Source organism: Anas platyrhynchos, chromosome 3 (genome assembly GCF_047663525.1).
Source record: "Anas platyrhynchos isolate ZD024472 breed Pekin duck chromosome 3, IASCAAS_PekinDuck_T2T, whole genome shotgun sequence".
Classification (NCBI taxonomy): domain Eukaryota; kingdom Metazoa; phylum Chordata; class Aves; order Anseriformes; family Anatidae; genus Anas; species Anas platyrhynchos.
The window spans coordinates 79,783,641-79,806,755 of record NC_092589.1 but is presented as its reverse complement, the minus strand read 5'-3'; the positions used below and the strand labels follow the sequence as shown (position 1 = coordinate 79,806,755).

General features: G+C 35.0%; 1 protein-coding gene across 3 annotated transcripts; it reads left to right on the top strand.

The window, feature by feature from the left end:
- The first annotated feature begins 3,146 nt into the window (after positions 1–3,146).
- MANEA (mannosidase endo-alpha) lies at positions 3,147–22,005 on the top strand. 3 transcript variants are annotated; one of them, XM_027454849.3, is made up of 5 exons: positions 3,147–3,296; positions 9,451–10,043; positions 13,604–13,713; positions 16,025–16,101; positions 16,788–22,005. In XM_027454849.3, the coding sequence occupies exons 2-5, from the start codon at positions 9,494–9,496 to the stop codon at positions 17,422–17,424; spliced, it is 1,374 nt and encodes a 457-aa protein (XP_027310650.1). In that variant the 5' UTR covers positions 3,147–3,296; positions 9,451–9,493; the 3' UTR covers positions 17,425–22,005. The 3 variants fall into 3 exon arrangements, with proteins under 3 accessions (XP_027310650.1, XP_038032696.1, XP_071892279.1); XM_038176768.2 differs by lacking the exon at positions 3,147–3,296 and adding an exon at positions 3,351–3,498; XM_072036178.1 differs by lacking the exon at positions 3,147–3,296 and adding an exon at positions 4,503–4,986.
- Positions 22,006–23,115: the final 1,110 nt, after the last annotated feature.

The following is a 23,115-nucleotide window of genomic DNA, read 5'->3' as shown; positions in this document are numbered from 1 at the left end:
TTCTAAGGTGACTATAGTACCTTTCCCATGGCTGCAAGTTCTTATCTTTTTCTCACATATCCAGGTTATTAATTTCACAGCACAAATTTAAAAATATGCAAAGTCCACAGTTTTCCAAGGAAAAACACTGAAAAACATTTGAGTAATGCTTTTGAATCTAATATAACTTCTGTATGTATATATATATATATAGAATAGGTTGTTTCTGAGAAGGCTGGAAGAAACCTCTAATAAATAAAACAGTGTAGAGAACCATTCAGTAAATCCAGTGGTTAGTTTCATGACAGAGTATGACCTTTATTAGGGCTCGCTTACATCCACAGTCATCCATGGTTGTTTTAAAATTGCCTTTCCAAGCATGTACCAAGAAACAGTATGGCTATCGAAATCCAAAATCTGACCAAAACATTATAGTATCTCTCCTGCTGTTGAAAAATTGAGTGAAAAAAGGACCCACACTATGCCACTCTTTGTGGCACAAAAGCAAAGCTGTCTGTTGTTTCTGCCCAGAGACTGATGAAACCAAACAAGGAGCTTTGGAGCGTGAGTAATGACAAGTTGGAAAGAAAAGTTCTTGGTCTCTCTGTGTCCAGAGGGATCCAATTTTATCAGATGCTTACTGAGCAAAGACCAGCACTAAAAATGAAGCATCAGGATTACAGTACTGAATTCACATGTCCAGTATCAAGAAGAAAAGAATTAAAAGTATGAGAAGGAGGCATGTTCAAGGTAGTATTTTCTGTATTCCTGCTCTGTAGGAGTGCTTTACTACCTGAAAACATGAGTCAGCATTACATTTCAATATTATACTAGGTTTCACATAATTTTAGAAATTAAATACCTTATTGTGTTGTCACTAAATGGACTTTGAGGGAACAAAAAGGTTTCCAGCTGCTGGCTTCTCACCTGATTGCTATTCCCAAGGGCATCTGTTTTTCATACTTATCCCTGACTATTTAGTGTCTTCTAAATATTCTAGGACAAAAGGTGAATATACTAAGGATCTGAATGAGTACAGAATTGTAAGCAAGAGAGAGACTCATGATTTTGAAAGAGATAAGACTCCTTGGAATAAAGGAAAAGGCTACAAGCACAGGATACTCCTTCTTTTGCATTTGCTCTGAAGCCAGAACATGCTATTAGAGCTATTATGTTCATAAATAAAGAATAAGTGAGAAAACAGAGGATATAATGGAAGAGAAAATTATGAAAGCTGCAAGAAAGGTAAGAATATACACTGCAATACACTGCAGACAGGCTGGTGAAAGGTACACCTTAATCTGACATAGAAAAATAACCAAGAATAAGACAAAGAAGAAAAAATAAATGTAAGACATTAAAAATTCTAAATAATTGTGGTAATATTGTTAATCAACCAGTGTTCCTAACTGTAACCAGTTAACAATATTACCACAGGCATATTAACCTTCTTTGTCCCCACTAAGCTTCAGCTAACATAATTATCTTATTTCATTACTATGCAGATAATACAATGATGACTAATGATATAATTTAAACTTTTTTTTTAATCTTAGCCAGTAGATTTAGTCTATTCAGCAACAATGTTCAAGCATAGCAGATACGATTTTTTTTCTCTGATTAAATGAATATATTTATTCTTCCTGCCAAATGAAATTTCAGATTTACTTCTCTATTCTTAAGCCATTTAATTTCCAAATAAACTTTCTTATTTCTAGTAGTAGTTTGTCTACATGGTAAAGAGCAAGTAAAAATTAAAGTTATGTCCTCTGCAAAATACAGATGAAAAGCATCCTAATGGTATCTATAGTATCTTTTCTTTTGAAAGAGAGGAGGAAAAAAATTATCTTTTCTTAAGGGAAGAAATAAAGGGAAAAGAAAGCAAGCAAGAAACAAATTGCAACCTAAAAAAATGTCATCAGCCAGTGAGTCAATGATATGGATATCAAGTGTTCAAGTTTCAGTCTCCAGTCTATTCATATGCAAACTCATTTATTATGAAAGCATGATACTCTTGAACCATTTACAATATATTCCCTGTTAATGAAATTATTATTCAGACACTTGCAGGAAAGAATATTAGAAATGCACATTACTGCAAATGTATTTCTCATATAAGCACTCAGCATAAAGGAAACATCATGCAACAATTCTGCCTGCCCATTTTCTCAGACTTCAAGGAAAACCACAGGAGCTCTTGAATTTACTTGTTTATCTTGTTTATATCGACACTGTGCGACACTCATTCCAAGTCCTTTCACCCACATCCAAGGTGAAATCAATGAGAGTTTTGCATTGATTTCAGTGCAACCACAATTCTGGTTGCCGTTTCTACTCTGTCTCTCTCGGGGCTTAGAGAGGTTCTTAAAAAATCAGTCAAACTGCACCATGGGGATCCAACTCATTACAGTCACTTTTCATGAGGCAAAGGGAAGAAATGTTTTTATTCTTTGGGGAAACCATGTCGTTCATCGAGGGGAACAATTTGTGTCGAGTCAATCTCAAGTACTCATCAACAAGCAAGCTTCTTGACAGGTTCTAATGCAACAGTGGAAAATGAGCATGTATTTTTTAATTGATTTGTTTGCTAATCTCATTATGGCAACTATTCATGGCCTCTTTTCACTTTAAAAAATAAATAAATAAATAAATAAGTGTAAATCACATTCTGACCATTAAGGCATAAAACATACACAAACCCAATTTTACACTGTTGTGACTGCATGCAAATACAAAAGGGCCATGTAACAGACCAAGCGTGTATCACCCTTCTACCCACATGCTTATTGCTTCTGACACGGGTGGTATGAAGGGGCATCATCCCGACGCCCTGGCTTTCTGGAAGCACCGTGCTCTGAAATCACCACACAGCATCGTGCACTGTCTTTTGGTTCTCCCCCAGCTGAAAACCAATGGGCAACCCTAGAAAGAACCTTAAATCATTTATTTAGACTTTTGAGTTAAAAATGAAGGAAAAGGGGGAGGGAAGTCGAGGGTGTCTAATAAGCAGCTAGCCGCTTCCCTTCCCCACTACACCTAAGAGCAGCTAGCTGCTGACAGAGAAGCGGAGGCAGGTTTCACGACCAAAACCCTGCCCTAGCTAAAGGGATTCGCGACTCCAACCCCTCAGAACCCCTCCACAACCCCCGCACTCCTGACGCGGGCCCTACGGGCCGCCCTACACCCGCAGCCCGTCCTGAAGTAGCCGCAGCGGCCGCGCATGCTCCCCCTCCCGGGCATGCGCTCCGTGGCGGGGCGGCGCGGCGCTCGGCTTCCCCCTGCCGCCGCCCCCGGGCCGGCCCTCCCGCCGCGGCCGGGTGAGTAGCGGCCGCGCTGCCGGCCCCGTCGGTGGGGCGGGGAGCGGGGCCGAGGGGCCGGGGCGGGCTCGGCGGCAGCGGGCGCAGGGCCGAGGTGGGGGGGGGGGGGGCAGCCCTAGCACGTTTAAATACAAGGAAAATACTGCGGGGTTGTTTGTTGTTCTTCTCGCTGCTTTCTCTTTGGAATTCAGATTAGCGAAAGGTAATAGCTGTTTTATGAGTGTTTTAAAATGAGCCAGGTCAGTATTGTCACGCGTCAAATCCCGGTTTTTAAGTTGGGTGGATAAAAAAGAAACCTTGCATTATTGAAAGTGCTTAAAAATGTGTATATGTATTGTGTATATTAATATGTAAGCTCAGTTATGCTTGCCATATAAAATGTCTTCTCTCATCTTTAATGATTTTCAAGTGTGTTTTTTTTTTTTTAAAAAAAAAAAGACTTTTTTTTTTTTTTTCTAAAGAGTTTTCCCATGCAAACACTGTTGGAGAAATTTCCCAGTTCCTTTAATACTAGAAACGCTCCTAAGGCTCTTAAAAGGAAGGTTGCACAGGCCAGCCTCTCTTGCTTTTAGTGTTTGTGTTTCAGACCCAGGCGTGCTATATGAGTGTGGTTTGGACAGACTCCTCCCCTGAGATTTAGCTTACAAAACGTCACCTGCTCAGTCCCTTGGGACCCAGAGTAACGTTTCCAGGTGCATATTTGCACTGTAGTCCCAGAATGCAGCACAGGATCAAGGATAGCCTGTAGGTTTGCAAAACATTGAACTTTTTGAATGCCTGAACTTTAGCTCTGTCTGGAGTTGATCTGTCTCTTCAGAGTGTTCAGGTTCATCTTCTAGCTGGGAAATTTTAGCAGAAGCTAAGCTAAGGAAACTTAACTGAGAAGCTTTGATATTTGCTGTGGGCCATCAGCCTCTCAGACTTTTGGATGACCTTTCCTCTCACTGAATCAAGAAAGTCAGATTTTTCCAAACCCTTTTCTGTGTTATGCTTTCATTTGTTATGTTTAAGGAGCATCAGAACAAAGAAATCTATAGTGTTTGCTGTTTCTCGCTAAAATAGATACTGTTTCATCTGAAAATACTTTCCTTGCATTGCATGTTTCTCTGTTGGGATCAATAAAACTGGCAGGAGAAACAAACAAACATAGGCCCGGTTATAGAAACTTGAGCTATCAAAGGACCAAAATGATCTAGAGAAATTAAATCCCTTCTTTTCTATGAGTAAGGAAACACTTATTTTGGGAAAAATAATGGAGGGTAAGGGGGAAAGCTGGGTTACCATCTGTCACTCTACACCCTTTTCCTTCATAATAGGGGAAGGGAAAAACAGTAAAAGTTAAAGCTAGCTTGCGGAATAGCTGAAGGCAAAAAGGCAGAGGTGAGTGAGGGAGAAGAAAGCACGCTGCTATCAAATGTGGGTTTGAATGGAAGAAATTATCCTTGTGACAGGCTCATTGTTAAGCTTGGGGTACAGTTTAGAAAATGCTTTAATTTTTTTTTTTTTTTAACGGAAGTATTAATTCTTTCTAGGAGGTGTAAGGTCTCCCAGGAGCCTTCTCTTCTTCAGGCTGAACAACCCCAACTTCCTCAGCCTTTCTTCCTAGCAGAGGTGCTCCAGCCCTCTGAGCACCCTCATGGACCTCTTTGTCCTTGTGCTGGGGGCCCCAGATCTGAACGCAGTGCTCCAGGTGGGTCTCACAACAGCAGAGCAGAGGGGGCACAAGAAGGATGTGGACCTGTTAGAACCGGCTGTGAAGATGATGAACACCTCTCCTATGAAGAAAGGCTGAAGCAGTTATGGTTGTTCAGCTGGGAGAAGAGAAGGATTCGTGGAGACCTCACTGCAGCTTTTCAATACCTAAAGGGGGCTTCAAAAAAGATAGAGAGCAATTTTTAGCTTGGGCAGACAGTGATGGGACAAGGGGGAATGGATTTAAACTAAAAGAGGGGAGATTTAGATTAGATGCTAGGAAGAAATTCTTCACTAGGAGGGTGGTAAGGCCCTGGCACAGGTTGCCCTGAGAAGCTGCGGAGGTGTCCATCCCTGGAGGCGTTCAAGGCCAGGTTGGATGGGGATTTGAGCAACCTGGGTGGGAGGTTCTTTAAGGTCCCTTCCAACCCAAGTTTCCTGAAGATTCTGACTTTTTCAGAGACCTTTAAGAGGAAAATTTGCCAAAGGTCTTTATGCCATACTTCCCAAAGTATGGAGTGAATGAATGATTGGTGTGCATGTGTATACATATATTTGAAGTTAATTTTGAAAAGATATACTATAATGCATAGAGGGAGGAAAACAATTTTAATTTTACAGGAACAAATGCTGAGCTACAATGCAGGAACTAGGTCTACGGGTGGTAATAATTCTGTATTCAGATTGTTTATTAGCTGTCAGTTGAATTGATAGATTGCAGAAGTTTTGGGGAAAAAGAATAGAGAGCCAATTAAAAAAAAAAAACAAATTTCCAGGATGCATGTTGAGTGCTGAATTGTATTAAAATTTGTTCCCTTATAAAGGAAGGATGTGATGTACATAGACCTCAAACAGTATAGGGAGAAGAAGAAAAAAGTAAAAACAGATAAACAAAGCCAAGAGTGTTTAAATGTATCCAGTTATAGAGATGCATTTTAAAGACTGGAATTTTCTCTAAAGGAAAGCTGAGCTAACTTGATAGAAGTAGTTAAATTAGTAGCGATGTAGAAAATGTAAGTGATAATGAATGTAACCAGATGCTTGCTGTCCTAGTTTGAGAACTAAACTAGCAAGTGAGTTTCTAGACTGCAGGTGTTTTTTCATCCTGGGCAGAGAAATGACTTTTGGTTTAAGAAGTCTGTGATCCACAAAGAGCTGAAATTGCCTAAATGTTTTGATGAAGCTTTGCCATGTTCTGGGTCCACAGGCAGAGACTGGTGATAGAAGCTAATTTGTTAAAGGCAGGGTTTTTCTGTTCTTTTAAAATGAATTCCCTAGTCAACAGAAGGAGCTTGAACTACTTTCATATATTTTCTGTTGTGCCAATGGGGTTTAACAAACTTGGGTTGGAATCCAAAAATTAAGAAAGCTAACTAACTAGTTAACAAGGCATCTTACCAGTCAGAGCAACTGCATTTGAGATCTTAACCTGCATACATGTACAGCTGAAGTTATTCAGGCGTTCTTTTCCCTGCTGAGGAACTGCCTTTGGATCCAACAGTCCAAGGCAAGGTACTTCATGGGTATATAAAAGGCTTGTGTTTACATCAGTAAATTGAAGTCTGTTCTAAAATTTGGATGTTGATAACAGAGCATAGCTGTGATTTTGTATGTCTTTTGATCAGAAATGTATTCTAAGCCTCCGTTTCCAAGGCCAAACAACATCACTTCAGTTGGCTGTTTCACAAGGCATACGTGCTCAGTCTGTTTCCCTGATATTACTGTTCTGCTGTGGCACTAGTGTGGATGAGCATAATTTGCATATCTGAAGAATGACATAATGCAAACACTGCCAACCTGTAGCTCTTGAATGCAGCTGCTACAGTAAAGGTATCTATGCCAGGGCTGAACTGTGTCATTGAGACTATGTTGGCATGCAAAAGACAAGCCGTTAGCATAGGTATCACATACTTGTTTTAGAAATATTGCACTTGAATGTGGAGGTTCTGTATAAGTACATGAGAATAGCATAATATGCTATGGTAGACCAGAGTCTGTCCTGATGCTAGTAAAATTTTTTATCTGTGTAATCAAAAGCTTTTAGTGGAAATACAATTAGTATGTATGGTGCTCACTTTTAAATATATTTTAATTATAAATATTTCATTTGAAAAATGTTTGTTTAAATAACAATGTGGAACACTAAGATCAATTCCCAACATTTCAGAAAAAAAAATAATACTTTATGAGAGTGAAAAAGTGCTCAGGAAAAAATTGAGAGCTGTTCTTTGCTTGGTAAGCAAAAGAACAGAAAATAACAGTTTCTTCAACAGATAATAGGAGAGCACTAATGAAAAACGTTAAAACGTTCTAATGATAGACCATAATCCTTAGTGTCATGAAATCTCTTTATAGAGGAGATGAGATAAAATAATAATTGCAAAATAATTTATAATTGGCAAACCTGGATTTTGTTTTCTGAACATCAATAGCATGTGGTTAAAATGAAGAAAATTGGAATGCATTAGTATATTTAACCAGGTAAATGACATTGTTCCCTTTCAAGGAGGAGGGAGGAACAAAAAAAACATCAAAAATGCACCCTCATCCTGTAGAAAACTGTGTGATCCTAAACTTGAGTTAAATTCCCAGAAGGTGGGCATGATAAACTAGAAAGAAGGCTGGAAAGGTCAGAAAAAAAAAACAACAACATAGTAGAATTAGTCTGAATGTCTTTTAATTTCTCACTAGAAAAAAAAATGTTGAGGATTCCAAATAATCTCAGTGACAGAATTCTAAGATCTTGGTATGGATTGTGAACTGTATAAAAAGAGCTCTGTAGTTTGATGTAAAGTGATGTGAAATCCATTAAATGAAGAGTCTTAAATAAAGTGAAGCACTATAAGAATATATGCTGTAAAATCATTTTCCCCAACAGTAACCAAGGGTATGGTTTCACAGTCCAGTTGTTGAAAATGAGCTACTTCATTTTCCTTTTCTTCTCTTCCTCCATCTGTGCTGTTAACTCATTTGTTGGCATTAATGCTGTTATACTTAACTCAGCTGAGTCAGCTTTCCAGGCAAGTAAGAGGTTTTGTTGTCTATTTTTGAGATGTTAACAGGATTTTGCTCTTTGAGCATACAAGTACTAAGTATACTAGATGAATACCAGGGGTTACAAAAGGCAGGCATAAAGATGAATGGAATAAGGTTCAAGTGGAAACAGAACTTCCCACTTTGGTAGTGTCACAGTGCTAATTCAACTCAAATTATGTTGTTAAAAAGCATATTCTAAAATTCCTTATCTAAGCTTCTCATGGTCATAGCAGTGACACGTATGGTATTGTGACAATTAAAGCTATACTTGTATGTCAATGCATAGCAATTAAAGCACTCAAACAGTAGTCAAGAACATTGTTAGGAAACTAAGGTGAGAGATACTTTATAAGTATGTAAAAATGACCTGTGTATTCTTCCCGAATTTAAAGTTGGATTCTAAAATTTGGATGTCAGTGGCAGAAACACAAAATCACAGCTGTTGAATCAGAAATTTATTTTAAGATTTTTCATTTTCATGCATAATCTTGTTCTACAAAATTCTGTGGTTACCTAACTTTCATTTATTCTTTTCTTTTGCTTTGAGTTTAATGTTGAACAGGAAATAGAGTAACCAAGGAATAAAGTAATCAAGGTTTTGTGTACAGTTTTTCTTCTCCCTCCTTCCAGTGCTCAAATTTTACTGTGGTCAAGCTATTGCTCTTGCTTTGAACTTAGTCCTGGAATTGCACGTGCAGCTGTGGTACTGTACTAACAGGCTGCCAGCAGATAACTTGTAGGCTTTCTCATTGTAGGTTTTCTCGTATCTTTAATGCTGTGCTTTAATAAATATTTATTTATTTATTTATTATGTAAATCAGCGAATAAATGTGAATTTCAGAAGTGAAAGTTGAAAAGCATTATAGTGCAAAGTTTATTTGGCCAAAAATATTTAGGCAATGAATTTCTTATCTAAACAAGGGGTGGTTGGTCTAGTAAGTGGTTAGTAATAACAAACCCATATTCTGAACATAAACTGTGCTTCTGTCAATATCTCATTTTGTTCTTTATTCTTATTCTTTGACATTACTCTCTTTTCATGGCTTTTGCTTTTTTTCTGGTAATTATTTTATTTCTGTCAGACTTGTCAAAATACAATACTTCTTAAATAACGTCACAAAGATTTCAATTTCATGGGATTTACTTGGGTTAGGAAAACAGCAAAGTCTAAAAGTAAGACATTTAATAAAAACTGTGATTCCTCAGTGGTAGAACTTTAGCCATTGACACGCGTTCTCAAACCCAGAAGTGTTTTTGTTCCTTTCCACCCTTTTAATCCCTTGCGAAGACCTGTCATTTATGCAATATATAAATGTCACATAAATGTCTCCGTATGATTTCTGTTATGTAGAAACTTGAAAAATACATTTATGCTATTAAATAAGGTAATAAGAAATCTGATTTTAAAATTTTTTTCTTTTGATAGTTGCTGCCAAAATCCTTCTGTTTGGATTCTGAACTATGACATCATGGCAAGATTTCGCAGAAGAACATGCATCATTTTGTTGCTTTTTATTTTGTTTATTTGCTCCATAATGATGGCATTGAAGACTCTGAGACCTGACCGAGCTGGCTTTGGGGACCCATTTGGACTTGGTTTGTTGCCTGAGCTTCAACAACGGACAGAGCTCTTAGACAATAAACAAAATTCACTGAATAGGGTTCATGGAGATACTGTAACACAAATCAGCAATATGCGTGCTGTTGCAGTCAATACTATGAAAGCATCTATGCCTCCTGTAAACAAGTTGGAAGAAGAGCTTTCTTCTCCTAATTATAACTTTCATATATTCTATTATAGTTGGTTTGGGAATCCACAGTTTGATGGCAAATATATTCACTGGAACCATCCGTTGTTGCCACACTGGGATCCCAAAATTGCAAACAATTATCCAAAGGGCAGGCATAATCCTCCTGAGGACATTGGTGCTAACTTTTATCCTGAACTCGGATCTTACAGTTCCAAAGACCCTTCTGTCATAGAAGCACATATGAAACAAATGCTTTCAGCTTCAATTGGTAATGAATGTTAATGTTTCAGAACATTGTTCATTTATCCAGCCTTAAATATTTGAAGGAACACGATTGACCAATTTTTCTTTTTTTTCTGTGTAGTTCTGGAAATGTCTGAAGTTAGTAAATGTCTTTCCAAGGTTTAACCTCCAATCTGAAACAGATCTAAAGCTGCGTCTGATGAGTGTAACAGCACAGAAACTAAGAACTGTATTTGTAATCCTTTAGGTGTGTGTGTTTCATGACTTACTGTTAAGCACTGGTGTGTGTGTGTGTGTGTATATATATGTGTATATATATTTATATATATATATAAATAATAGTATATGGTATATAGAGAGAATATAGAAACCGTTGTTAGAATTTATTGTCTGTGTGTTTTATTTTTGGAAATTAGTACTTAAGTTTTAATAATAGTAAATCTTGTTAACATGGCAATGGAGCAATTTTTCCAAGTATTTGTTGCGTAACAAATATATTTGTTAAAAAGCAATTATTAGAGCTTTTATGTAACTTATATTTAATGTAATTTATTCCTAGGTGTTCTCATTAGCTATAGAAGTGTCTTAAGTCAGAACTCAAGTAAGATAGTTTAGCATACCTAATAATGTTTAAAAAAATTTTTTCATACCAGAAATACCTTTTTTTTTCCAATATAAACTGATGTTCCCTTTCTTAAATAGATAGAATATATAAATTACAGTATTTAATACATTTGTAATCCACTGTTACTGTGTTTTACCGCTCTTCCGATGTTTATCATCTTTAAAATAAGCAATCATACAATTTAGTATTAAATTCTGAACAACTTCTATAAATGTAGTTGGAACAACAAGACCAGAGTTTATAGAATCATTCCGAGTGATCGCTTCAAAATGAACCGCTTTCATTCACCTAGACACTAAGGATCTAAGGATTGATACAACTGCTATATTCCAATTAGTAGTGTTTACTTTTTTAATTTTTAATTCTTTTTTGTTTGTTTGATTGTTTTTTAATCTAACCTGTATTTTGAACAGGTATTAATACAAAAGTAGGAATTTTTGTACTATTTTCAGTAATAACTCCTTTAACACCAGGAACGCTAGTGACAGCGGAAAAGCTACTGCAGAGAAATCTCAGGTGTTAGTTGCCAGTGAGCACTTTTCTTGTCTTATTTAAAACAGAAAATAATTCATGGTAGTCTGATGAAACATAGCTTTAGAAGAATCTGTGACATTACTCATCCTCTTAATGCAAACGCCTGATAACGCTGAACTGGTAGTAGGAAATATGCAAAAGATGAGGAAAAATGCTTTGCAAAGAAAGGTTATTTTTAGGACCTGAAGTTATTTTTGTGTTTAATCTCATCAATATGAATGAGTGGTACATGCTTCCTGTAACATACTGTTTGTGATATATTACTGGTACTTGTGAAAAGTTATTTTTTTTCTGTTGTTATTCTGAAGTACGTTTGAAATTTTCTTCAGTCTAGATTTGACCATAATTTACTGCTTTTCTCAGGTCATTACTTCAAATATCACATCTTTTTATGAGATTAATACTATGTTATTTTTTGTGTGTTTTGAGGTTGACTGTTTATAGCTTCTTTTAGCTGATTTCTAATCCTAATCTTACGCATTTTTTGTTATATCAAATAATTTTTCTTGTAGCCTTTTTTGAGAGGCTTTATTAAGCCTCTCAGAAGTGGTTCTTTCAGCCAATAATGTGTAATGATCAAAGACACGTAAGAGATTAGAGCCACAGGAACCACATGCAGTGCTGCCTTGTGTTATTTTTACGTTTCACATTTTTTCCTTATTTAATTTCCTAGTTTCAAAGTCTGTTGTATTCATCTGTTATTCCTCAGAATGCTTGGTGAAACTGATTTTTTTGAACCACCCTGTTTTCTTGGTAGTTCCATTTTGAAGTCCTTCGTTTGTCTTGAATGACTATACTCTGAGTTAAAACATGTTACATTGCACTTTTTGTGAGCAAATCAATCCCGTTGTAGTCTCGTGAAGTGGTACATTGCTCTTGTATTTTCTTTTCTGTGGCGTAAATAAAATAACAATAAAGATAAAATCCCTGTCTTTTCAGGGAAAGAGCAATGTAAGTGTGAGTTAGGAGACAAATTGTTCACAGAACCTGAAATTCTCTGTTTCCTAACAGTTTAGAAGGGGGTCTTGACAGATGTTGTATTCGAGATACATTGAAGAGTGTAACCTGATTGTGTTTTTGTTCTTCTATTTGTCCTTAACATCATAATCATTTGAATTTTGTCCTTTCTTCTTGTGTTAAATAAAAGATAGGGTGATAAAAATGCAGTAAGGTGTTGCATTTTTCTTGTCTTAAAGCAGACTGTCTCTTGAGGTAGTCTGTTATTTTTGATTCTCTTTTTGAAAAAATGTTGAGAGAGTATGTTGTGGGTAGTTGAACTAACCTCTGCTTTGTATAGTGAACTGAAATTTCTGTTTTTGACATTAGAAGATGGTTGTGTATTCATTCTAATTATTTATTTTGAATAATTTGGGGTTTATTTGGAAATTTTTAATTGGAAAACTTATAATATTAGTAAAGTGTAATGAATTTAGAGCATATCCCTATCTCTGTGACCTAATCTATTTACTTAAAACATTACCTAGTGAACAAGAACCACACTGAGTTATTGTTCTATATGTTTAAAATAGTACTGTTAGGAAAATATTCCTACATCACTATCTCATATATTTCTTTCTGTCCTAACCTTCTTCTTGATTTATTACATTATTTCCAGCTGCACACCTAAGCGGTCTCACTTGTTTATCTGACAGCATTTTATTTTAGAAGGAAAGGTTTTAGCCCCTTCTGAAGAGGTATGTCTTCCTTCGCTTTCATGGAGAGCATTAAGAAAACTTACAGCATATGGGCATTGTATTTATTGTCGTCTTTTTTGTCAGGCATAATAACTTGCTTAAATTTTTGAGAGTTACTCAAGCATGTTTTAGGTAATAAATTTAAAAACTAATTTCACCTAGTTGGAAGGGTGAATTACAGCATAGGGACTGCTTTTGGCTATAAGGAAGGTTGTGAGATTACGGTCACTGCTTCTAGTATGAAATGGCTGTTTTGTAATAGAGCGTGAAGTATAATGCAGAAATACGTTGTGGAATAACTTATCGTAAAATAAGAATCTTTTGATCACAGGCATAGGATTTTGATCATCTCTGGAGTGTTCTCTAGCCCAGTGCATTTCTCTAGCCATACTTAGGCATAGCTATCATGCCTTCAGAGTATTCTCCACCTCCCCTCATCAACATCTAGAGATGTTTCATGCTATGCAGAAAAGTGGAAGGTGATGGTAAGTGTTAAGCTTGGGACACTGACTAGAAATCTGTTCCCTTGACAGTTGCTTGTTTCACTGGTATCTTTAAAAATTGGGAGAGAAAAGTTAAAATATACCCTGAGAATACTGAGATTTCATAATTGATTAAAAATTAATGTGAAATTCTCATTTATATAGATTTTACATCAAACAATAATTACATCTCATGACATCTACATGGTACATTTTCACATAATTTGAAAGAGGTGTTTTGTATTTTCAGGTGTAATAGCACTTTCATGGTACCCACCAGGTATGGCTGATGAAAATGGAGAACCAACTGATGATTTGGTGCCTGTTATTTTGGATTATGCACACAAATACAATCTAAAGGTAAAGTCTTCTTAAGACAGGTAATATAGGAGTATGTAGGAAAGAAGTAAAAATGTAAAAGTTTTCTGTGTTTGACCCATAAGGTAGAGCAGGGAGATTTGTGTTGTAATAGTATCTTCTGTGTCTCTTGTTATGTTGCACTTTTTTTTTTTATTATTTGGGGGGGGGGGGGGGGGGGGAAGGGTGAAGGGCGTTGTCCAGAAGTAGGTGTGTAGTGTGTAGCACTACACTAGATTTTATGAGTCTTTGGAGATGAGGGTAGTATTATGTTTCAAAATATTACAGAATGCAATGATCTATAAACTAGGTAACCGAGAAAGAAGAAAGGAGTAACCTAATTCTTCACATTACTACATAACTTGGCGGTACTCAAGGTCAGGTGCAATAATAAAGTGGAATTCAGAATTTCTGTTTTGTATGAATGTCTTTATTCTGAAAGGTATCAGTTAAATTGCCTTGGACAGTCGGGTCAGAAGGGTGGAAGGGTGCTGCTCTGACTTTAGGATACTCCAGGGCATGACAGGTTAGAAAGGCTAAATTACCTGAAATAGATGAAATAACAAATCAGTTAAGGATGACATCAAATCTAAAATAAGTATTTCATTTTGTTTATTATTGTAGTTACACTTGTATTTTACCTTGAGTGGTCTGGGAGGGCCAAGGGTGGGATGAAGAAAGGAAACGTATTTCCTTTTATTTTTGTCAAATAATAATGAGGTTGACTTTTTGAACAATCTAAGTAGCTGTGTGCATTTCATCTCTGGAGTGTGTTGTCTGTATTGGGCACTAAAGAAATGTTCATCTGTTCTGGTTTTAGGTGGTCAGATTTACAGAAAAAAAATCTGTCATTAGTATCAACTGTAGATTATTTGTAAAGTAGGATGAATGTAGGAAGATTAAATCAGATACAGAAGTAATTATCAAACTTGCAAATGTGATGTGCATTTCACTGTGACATGACGCAGCCTTTTTTATGTATAATTTTTTTTATATATAATAGTAAAATACATATTTTACTATTAAAGAAGTTTTATTCTTCCACAAAATTTTCAGATGATCTAAAATTAGGTTGCTTTCTAAACCTAAAAGAATTAGTTGATGTTCAGGTCCCTCAAAAGAGACAGGCAAAACTGAAATAAACTACCCAAGAAAGTTGTAATATTATGGTAATAATTGGGATGTGGAAGCAATTGCTATTATTGTTTGGAATAATTACTGGAATACAGATAGTAAGTAAAGATACTACCAGGGAACCTATACTTTCATTATAATGTTTTTTAAACATTATTGCTCTAGTAAATGAGTATAGTTAAGTGTTAGGAATGTCAGTAGACCCAAAACAGCAGAGAAAATAAATCTCTGTTTCAATAAAATAAGAAATAAACATCCGCTAGAAATGCAGCTCTGCTAAAGTTGTGTCCTTTTGATTTGCCTGTTTTTGAGAGATAGAAATATGAAGTATGAAATTATAACACTCTTCAACCTGTACTATTGGTCTTTGTGATTTACTGTAACACTATATTTTTATATAGTTTGTACCTAATAGAGAAATTGGCTCTATAATGAAATTTGCTACCATTGTGGACTAGTTGAATGCTTTATTAAATTCTACTCTACTTGCTTTTTTCATTCTACTCTAAACTTGCTTCCGAAAAACTAGTCGCTTTGATTGATGTAATATACTTCTCCCTTTAATTGTGTAGTTGAAAATGACAAGATTTTTGTATTGACATGACTTCATGTGTATGGAATAAATAATTCCATAAACCCTAAGCTTGAATTCAGAGCAGTAGGAAGACATCGTATTAGATCTAATTACAGGGGCTTATTGCTGTTGATAACTTCATACAATTTTAAATAAAATTTTCATGTCCCATATTTTAAAATCTAGTCTGACAGTGAAAACTCTTCTTGGAGAATTATTATGAATAGCAATGCATGCTTTGGAAAATAAAAATTTAAATATTTCATTGGTTAACCAGTTCTTTGACATTCTAATAAATTTTTATTTCAAGTTTTAGTTTCTATTGGAGTTTTAAGTTTTCTGAAGCATGCTTACTACTCATTGTAGCTTAGGGAAAACAAAAGGAGTGTTTTACTGAACTATTACTGAACTTTACTGGATCTCAAGCTACTCATCTTTAAGAGTTGAATTAGTTTGGACTATTCTCAAATTACTAACAAAAACTGTGATGCTCTGTAAGGAGGAAATATTTTTAATGTGGCTGGCACTTGCTTCATATAGCAGACAATGCCAAGTATTTAATAATATTTTAGGTTTCTGTTGCTTTACTGCATTTTCAATTTTCAGGTCACTTTTCATATTGAGCCCTACAAAGATAGAGATGACCGCAGTATGTACCACAATGTCAAATACATCATTGACAAGTGAGTGCTCTCAGAATGTTTCTTTTTAGTTTTGTTACATATTGATTTAGAGAACTTTGGTATGTTATCTAGAGCTTGAAAGAATATATTAAGAATGTGTATTGAGATTTAATAAAATTTTATGACACTTGGTTCATATTTCCAGTACTACTGAAACTCATTCTGTTTTCTAAATACTGAAGTATGAACTACTTTAACAACTACTTTGTGTAGTTATTCAAATGTACATTGCTTTCAACATTCATGAAATCAAAGTATTAAGTATACGATATATAAATTAGACATACGTTTTTATAGTGACAAATGAGCAGTGAGGTATAACATGTTGACCTGTAATGATTTTAATTCTGCTTGTCAAATTTTGTACAGCTACTAGTTGTTTTGTTCATCAGTGCTACTTACACTGTCTTGTTCCTTACCGAATTAGAGAATTGCCTTTCAGAGAAAAGTAATGCCTACAGTGCAGTTCTACACTAAATTACTGATTAGTAATAGTTTAAAGGATCTTTGGAGATTCATTATTCAGTAATTCAGCAGGCACTGGATTGAAAACGGATATGGATTGCTACATTTTAAAGCACCTGTACTGTCTTTAAAATGATTTTTAGAGATAAAAATCTTCAGATTGTAAATCAGTGTCTTTCAAATGGCAAATCTTATTTTAATGATACTTCTTTGCTTTATAGATATGGAGCCCATCCAGCTTTTTACAGGCATAAGACCAGCACAGGCAGATTTCTTCCCATGTTTTATGTTTATGATTCTTATGTAACAATTCCTGAAATATGGGCAAATCTGTTAACTGTATCTGGATCACAGACTATTCGAAATACTCCATATGATGCATTATTCATTGCTCTTCTTGTAGAAGAAAGACATAAGCATGATATTCACAGAAGTGGCTTTGATGGAATGTATACATATTTTGCCACCAATGGCTTCTCTTATGGCTCATCGCATCATAATTGGGCAAGTTTAAAAGCCTTTTGTGATAGTAACAACTTAATGTTTATTCCAAGCGTGGGACCAGGGTATATTGACACCAGTATTCGACCATGGAACAACCACAACACCCGTAATCGTGTCAATGGGAAATACTATGAGACTGCCTTTAATGCAGCCCTTTTGGTGCGACCAGAAATTATTTCCATTACATCTTTTAATGAATGGCATGAAGGTACTCAGATTGAAAAAGCTGTCCCCAAACGGACTGGACAGATAGTTTACCTTGATTATAAGCCCCATAAACCAAATGTTTACCTGGAGCTGACTCAGAAGTGGTCTGAGAAGTACAGAAAAGAAAAAGAGCAGTGGCTTATGTGAGCTATTGCTGCTGCCATTGTTCCTTAACATACTAAATGCAATGAGAAAGAAATTGAGAGCTGAAAAATCTGTTATAACGTCTTTATTATAAATATGTCCAAATTGTTGTATCACATGAATGTATATGCACTACTACTGAATTTGAATTTCAAAGAGTAAAAAAAATGATTACAATAATTGGCATCTCTAACATTGGGTATTGTAGTCCAAGAAAGCTTTTTCTTATAGTAATTTGCATGCTGAACTTAAAGAACGTCTGCATGGGTTAACTACATGACTGAAGTAGAACAAAAATTTGGCAGTTATATTTATGTACTTATTCATGCAGTTGTATTCCTAATCAAAGTGATGCTTTAAGATGAATTTTATCTTGGTAGATCCTTGTAGGATGCACGTCTGTAGTGTGTGGAGTAATCTGCATCTACTGTTTTTATGCTTTGCACATTGTGATTTCTTGATTATAAGACTAATTTGTGGTAAAAACACTGAAGATATATGTGTGATGCAACAATGGTGTTTGTTTTCTTTTTTTAATATTTGAAAGATTGAGTTCTAAAGAACTGCTGAAGGATTTATAGTTTACTCTGTTTGTTCTGTTCAATACATGGTGCAGACTTTTGAATACTGGATACTGACCAATTACATTGTTTTTCTATGTTTGAATTTAAAAAAAAAAATCTGAAAATATTTTTTGTGGGGGAAAATCCCTAAAAATGAAAAAAAATCTATTACATTTTCAATTGATTGACTGCAGACACAATTGTAGTTTCTTTTTAGAAATGTTTAAAGATTCTAAGCTAATATATTACTAGTCCTACAATAAATGCAATTTTAGGTTATGCTTTTTCATTTACAATTTAGGAGCAGTGTAGTTTGGTAGCAGTGACGGCAGCCACCCATTACTTTTGTTAGAAATGTGAGATTTCAATTTTTCATGTAGTTCATTGGGTAGTTCCAGGGCAGTAAATGCTAAAGTCTTCTAATTGTTGAAGTTCCTCACCAGTATTACCTTTAACTATACGGTGTGCCTGGAAATAAGTACTTTTTAGACCTAAGAGTCTCACCGTTCAAATGTAGTGAGTGATTATTAACTGGTTTTCTTACTGAATCTTGAAAAGTTCAAGTCACATGGGCATGTCTCCTCAGGACCCCTTTTTTGTTTGTTTGTGTGGGTAAGAGGTTGGGGGGGTGAGGCAAGACATTTTCATACAACTTTATAGAAAAACAGTAGACATTGGAATGGTAGACACCGCAGTATTTTATTTGCAGCGAGTGTTTAATTGCAGCAAAGTGGCTTTTTCAAAACATTTTTTATACAAGGTGCTGATCCTGTGTTGTAGTTAGTATGCTGGAACTGTTGCGACCACTGGAATCCTATAATTTCAGCACTACCCACTGTAATTACTCACACTTTTTACTCAGTTACTCACAGTGCTCTGTCCATGAAATTGTAAAGTGCATGAGGGGACTTCTGGCTAAAAAAGAAAACAAACCAAAAAAGAAAGCAGTATGTTCTAGAGTCCTTCTGGTGGTATGAAGAAGGCTTGATTATCTAACTTCCACTTATTTGCAATTTAATTATCTTGTCACTTCTTTGAAATTATTAAAAAGATGTCATGCAACGCCATCAGCTGCTTGAAAAAAATGCAGAAATTGGGTTACAGAGGTATAATCTGACATGTTAAAGTGTGCCTCTAGAGCTATTGCAGTCTTACTTGTATTTGTTATTTGTTTTCTTGTTCATACTGTGTCTCTGCAAACTCGAAACTTCTAACAGAAATGTTTACTAAAGCTTATTTTACTTGCACTCAAGTCGATAAAATGAAGAAAGATACAGGTATTACCACAGTCACAAAATTGTGTTTGAGACATATGAAGCACTTGTTAAACTTTTACCACTTAAAAATTAACCACTTTGCCATTTATTAAGGAAAAATGATTTCTACATTTTTACCATAACTCCCTTGATTAGCTATGTGTAATTTGTTTTCATAATTTGGAATATGTTTTTTACAGTCCAAAGAGCCCATATATTTATTTTAAATGTAAAAGAATGATTAACTTATTTGCATATCTATATTGCATATATTATTAAAAAAAAATATGGATTCAAACCATTTAAAGGACAAATTTCTTTTTCCCTACTTAAACTTTTGTCATCCACTCTTCTTCTCTCACAGCAGTTGTCTGAACTCTTTACTAGTCATGACAACTATGCACTCAGCTTTCAGCGTCTCACTTTCTTCCAGTAGCAGTTTATATTTTCTCTGTGACTGTAGAAGTTGCTTCTTTGTTGATGTTTAACGTTTAAATTTTTTGTGTAGTTTTGTACAACTGAGATGATCTTGGTTTAAAATATAATTTATGGTAACAACATAATGGATCTCCATTCTTAGAAAGACTGTAATTATTGTAAAGGTATCATTTAGCCCTTGCTGTGAAGTGATTTGGGCTGTGACACACAGGTGTGTCAATGGGATCTTTAGAAGAATGTACAGAATTCATGGAAAAAATAAATAAAAAAAAAATGTTACCTAGTTCTCATCACCTCTGAGCACTTAGTATATTTTTGTGTTTAATGTATTTTAAGGCTAAATATGCAACCTGGAAAAGAAATTAAATCATAGAATAGGATTTAATTTGAGGAGATCTGATGGAATAGCAGCCGCTAGGACTACCCCATCCACCTTCTCAGTACTTTCTATATGCTTGGAGCAAATATTAATGCAAGTATTAGAGGAGAAAACTAGACTTCTGTGGATGAATTGCTGCTGCAATCATAATATATATATATATATATATATATATATATATATATTTTTTTTTTTTTTTTTCCCAAAGTGGTTAAAGTATGTCTATGGGAAAAGATTAGTACAAAATGCAAATAAATAAGATTCTCTGTTGTAAGTGCACATTTTCTGGGGTGAATATATATAGAAGATGATTGCTCCAAGCTTCACAGTTGCATTAAAAAAAAAAAAATGAATGATTGAATGTGCAATCAAAATTGTGAGGGAGTGATGACTATTCTGAGTTTCAGATCTTAAACGAAATGTAAGGAGTATCTAAATCCCATCTCACTTCTGCCTTACACCCCTGTTTTTTTGCCTAATTGAAAAAAAAATATTCTAACGATTACTCAACATTTTTAGAATGATGAATTTCATTTTATTCATCTTATTGTAGTATGTTATAGTACTTACATGAAGTGATACATGAAGTTTATACAAATTAGGGAAGAAATACTATGGTAATACTAAATAGAGATCATGCTATGCTATGCATCTGCACCTACAGAAATACCTGTATTGATTGCATACTACTGACTTAAGTATCACTGGAGGGGAAATGATCTCTGAGACAAGTAGCAAGTCTTTGTGGTGAGAGAGCTTACTTTCAAAGGAAACTCTCTAGGTTCGTTTCTGTTTCTGTCAGTTGTGATCAAGTAAATTGTTACAGTTCTATGAGCTGTCTCAGAAGTGAAGCTCAATACATCTTCTCTGAAGTCAGGATTTATATTAAATCTTGCATAGATCTATAAACTAGTACAGAATTCTAATTTAAGGGAAGGAGCATGTGCATATGCTGTTACTATTTCAGTGGTAAGCTGTAAATTATTGTGAAGGTAGTTTCTGTACTTGGGTTCATCATGTGTGTCTAGAGCCTTTCTTTTGAGGTGCCAATGATTTGTCTCTTAACAGGTTGTTGAAACAGAAGGGTCTTTATTTTTATTATAAGACTTTCTATATATACGCTGTATATAATTGGAATTTAACATTGCACACAGGACTCTTGGGTTCTATGGAAAATGTTTTACAGGAGTGAGTGTTTTCAGCACGGTGATGCTAGCAGAATATATCTCTGTGTACGTGGACAGGGCCATGCTGATGTATGTTTGGTGGTGGTGGTCGTAGTAAATCTCATGTGCCTAAGTACTGAAGAGGAGATATAAACTATTTACAAAATAATTGCCATTTAACATAAGTTGAAAATTTCTTCCTGTCTTAAGGTACTTTACAAGTGTCAATTCTTATCCTTCTATTTGCTTAAAATAGTGTCAGTATTTCATTCCTTTTTTATCTGTTACTTCTGACCACTTCGTTAAATGTTGCATAAACTCCTCAAGTGATTGTGCTTTTCAGACTTTGTAATGTTCATTGAGAGAATCTACAAAAACATTAGCACTGCAGAAGAGCCTGGTATATATTTCATATTGTATAGTTATGTTTTTTGTGTGTGAATGGATGATGTATCTTGGATGTATATTGAACATGGATAAATAAAATACATTTTATTTCCTTTAATACACTACCTGTCCATGGCAGAGATGCATTTGCTTACATGCAACAAAAACAAATGTGTGTGTGTGTCTATATATATTATAAATACATACATATATATGTATGCATATAACTGAAGTCATTATTTGTAAAGTACTATATCTTTGTATTAAATTATAGATTAGATTTGGCTACTTTTATGCAAGCAATGTTTTTAATTCCCTATGATGTTTACAAAAAAATAAAGTTGCTTATGTATGAATACTATTGTGAATAATAAACATATGCCTAAAAAGAGTGACTTAAATGAAATGTTTGGTGGCATTTTTGAATAGTATGAGTCTGGAAAGTGTTGTGGGTTTTTTTTGTTTTGTTTTGTTTCACTTTTCTGTCACAATATGTCTCTAGAACTGAGTGAGGCTGAAAACAACAGGCTTATTATGATGTTTTTTAACAGACAATCATCCTGAAGTTTTTAGGCCTATTTGGATGATATCTTCTGAAGCCAAGTGAATTCACCTGTGTGAGGTGTGCAGGTATCTTTGAGTCCTGAGGTACTACTATATTTCACCAAAGTAAAACCAAGGTTTGTGGTTTAAACAGAAGTTTAAGATGGATGGGCGTGCTAATTAATCTCACAGTAGAATGGTTTATGACAGAATACTAGAACAGGGTCTAAAAAGTTGTTGTTTTCTTAAGGTAAATTGTACTGTGTGGGTGTGAATACTGTCAAGAATGGTTGCCATCCACTGTTAGCAACAGAAATGGGAAACCTCGGTATTTGAAAATTTGTCTGGTTATTCCCAGCAAAATAACTGCATTGGTGATAAAGGAATTAAAGCTAATTAACACATTCACTCAGTACTGCATGTTTCTGCATGTCTCTGTATGTGAATAAAAGTATTTTAAAATGTTGAATAATTTCATGTTTCCTTTGTCTATCCACAGTATAAGTGTTTCTTGGCTGCAGTAAAAATAGAAGATTTTACTCCACAATAGAAATGATTTATTGAAAATTTTGTGTCTCAGGAAATGCAAGAAATAATCAGCATAAAGCATACTTGAAATTTGAACTTCTGTATGACCCGTAATTGACACTGTAGCTCAGGGGACTGTGAAGTACTTGTGCATTTTAAGTAGATAAAATATCTCATAGGGTATGTCATATCACTTCATTTGAATTTAGTAGTAAGAAGAATTAGAAATAATAAACGGATTTTATTGCCTTTGTGTATATCTAATCTGATCACTTTCTATATAGTATACGGAATTGCAAGTTCATTTTTTGTGTGTGTGTGTAAAAGATAAGAAAGACTATCTTTGTTTATTTTTCTTTCCTTAGCTGGGCAGTGTAGGTAGAGTACAGTGATAAAAGAGTTGCCTATAGCTTTTATTTCTTAAACTTCGGTTT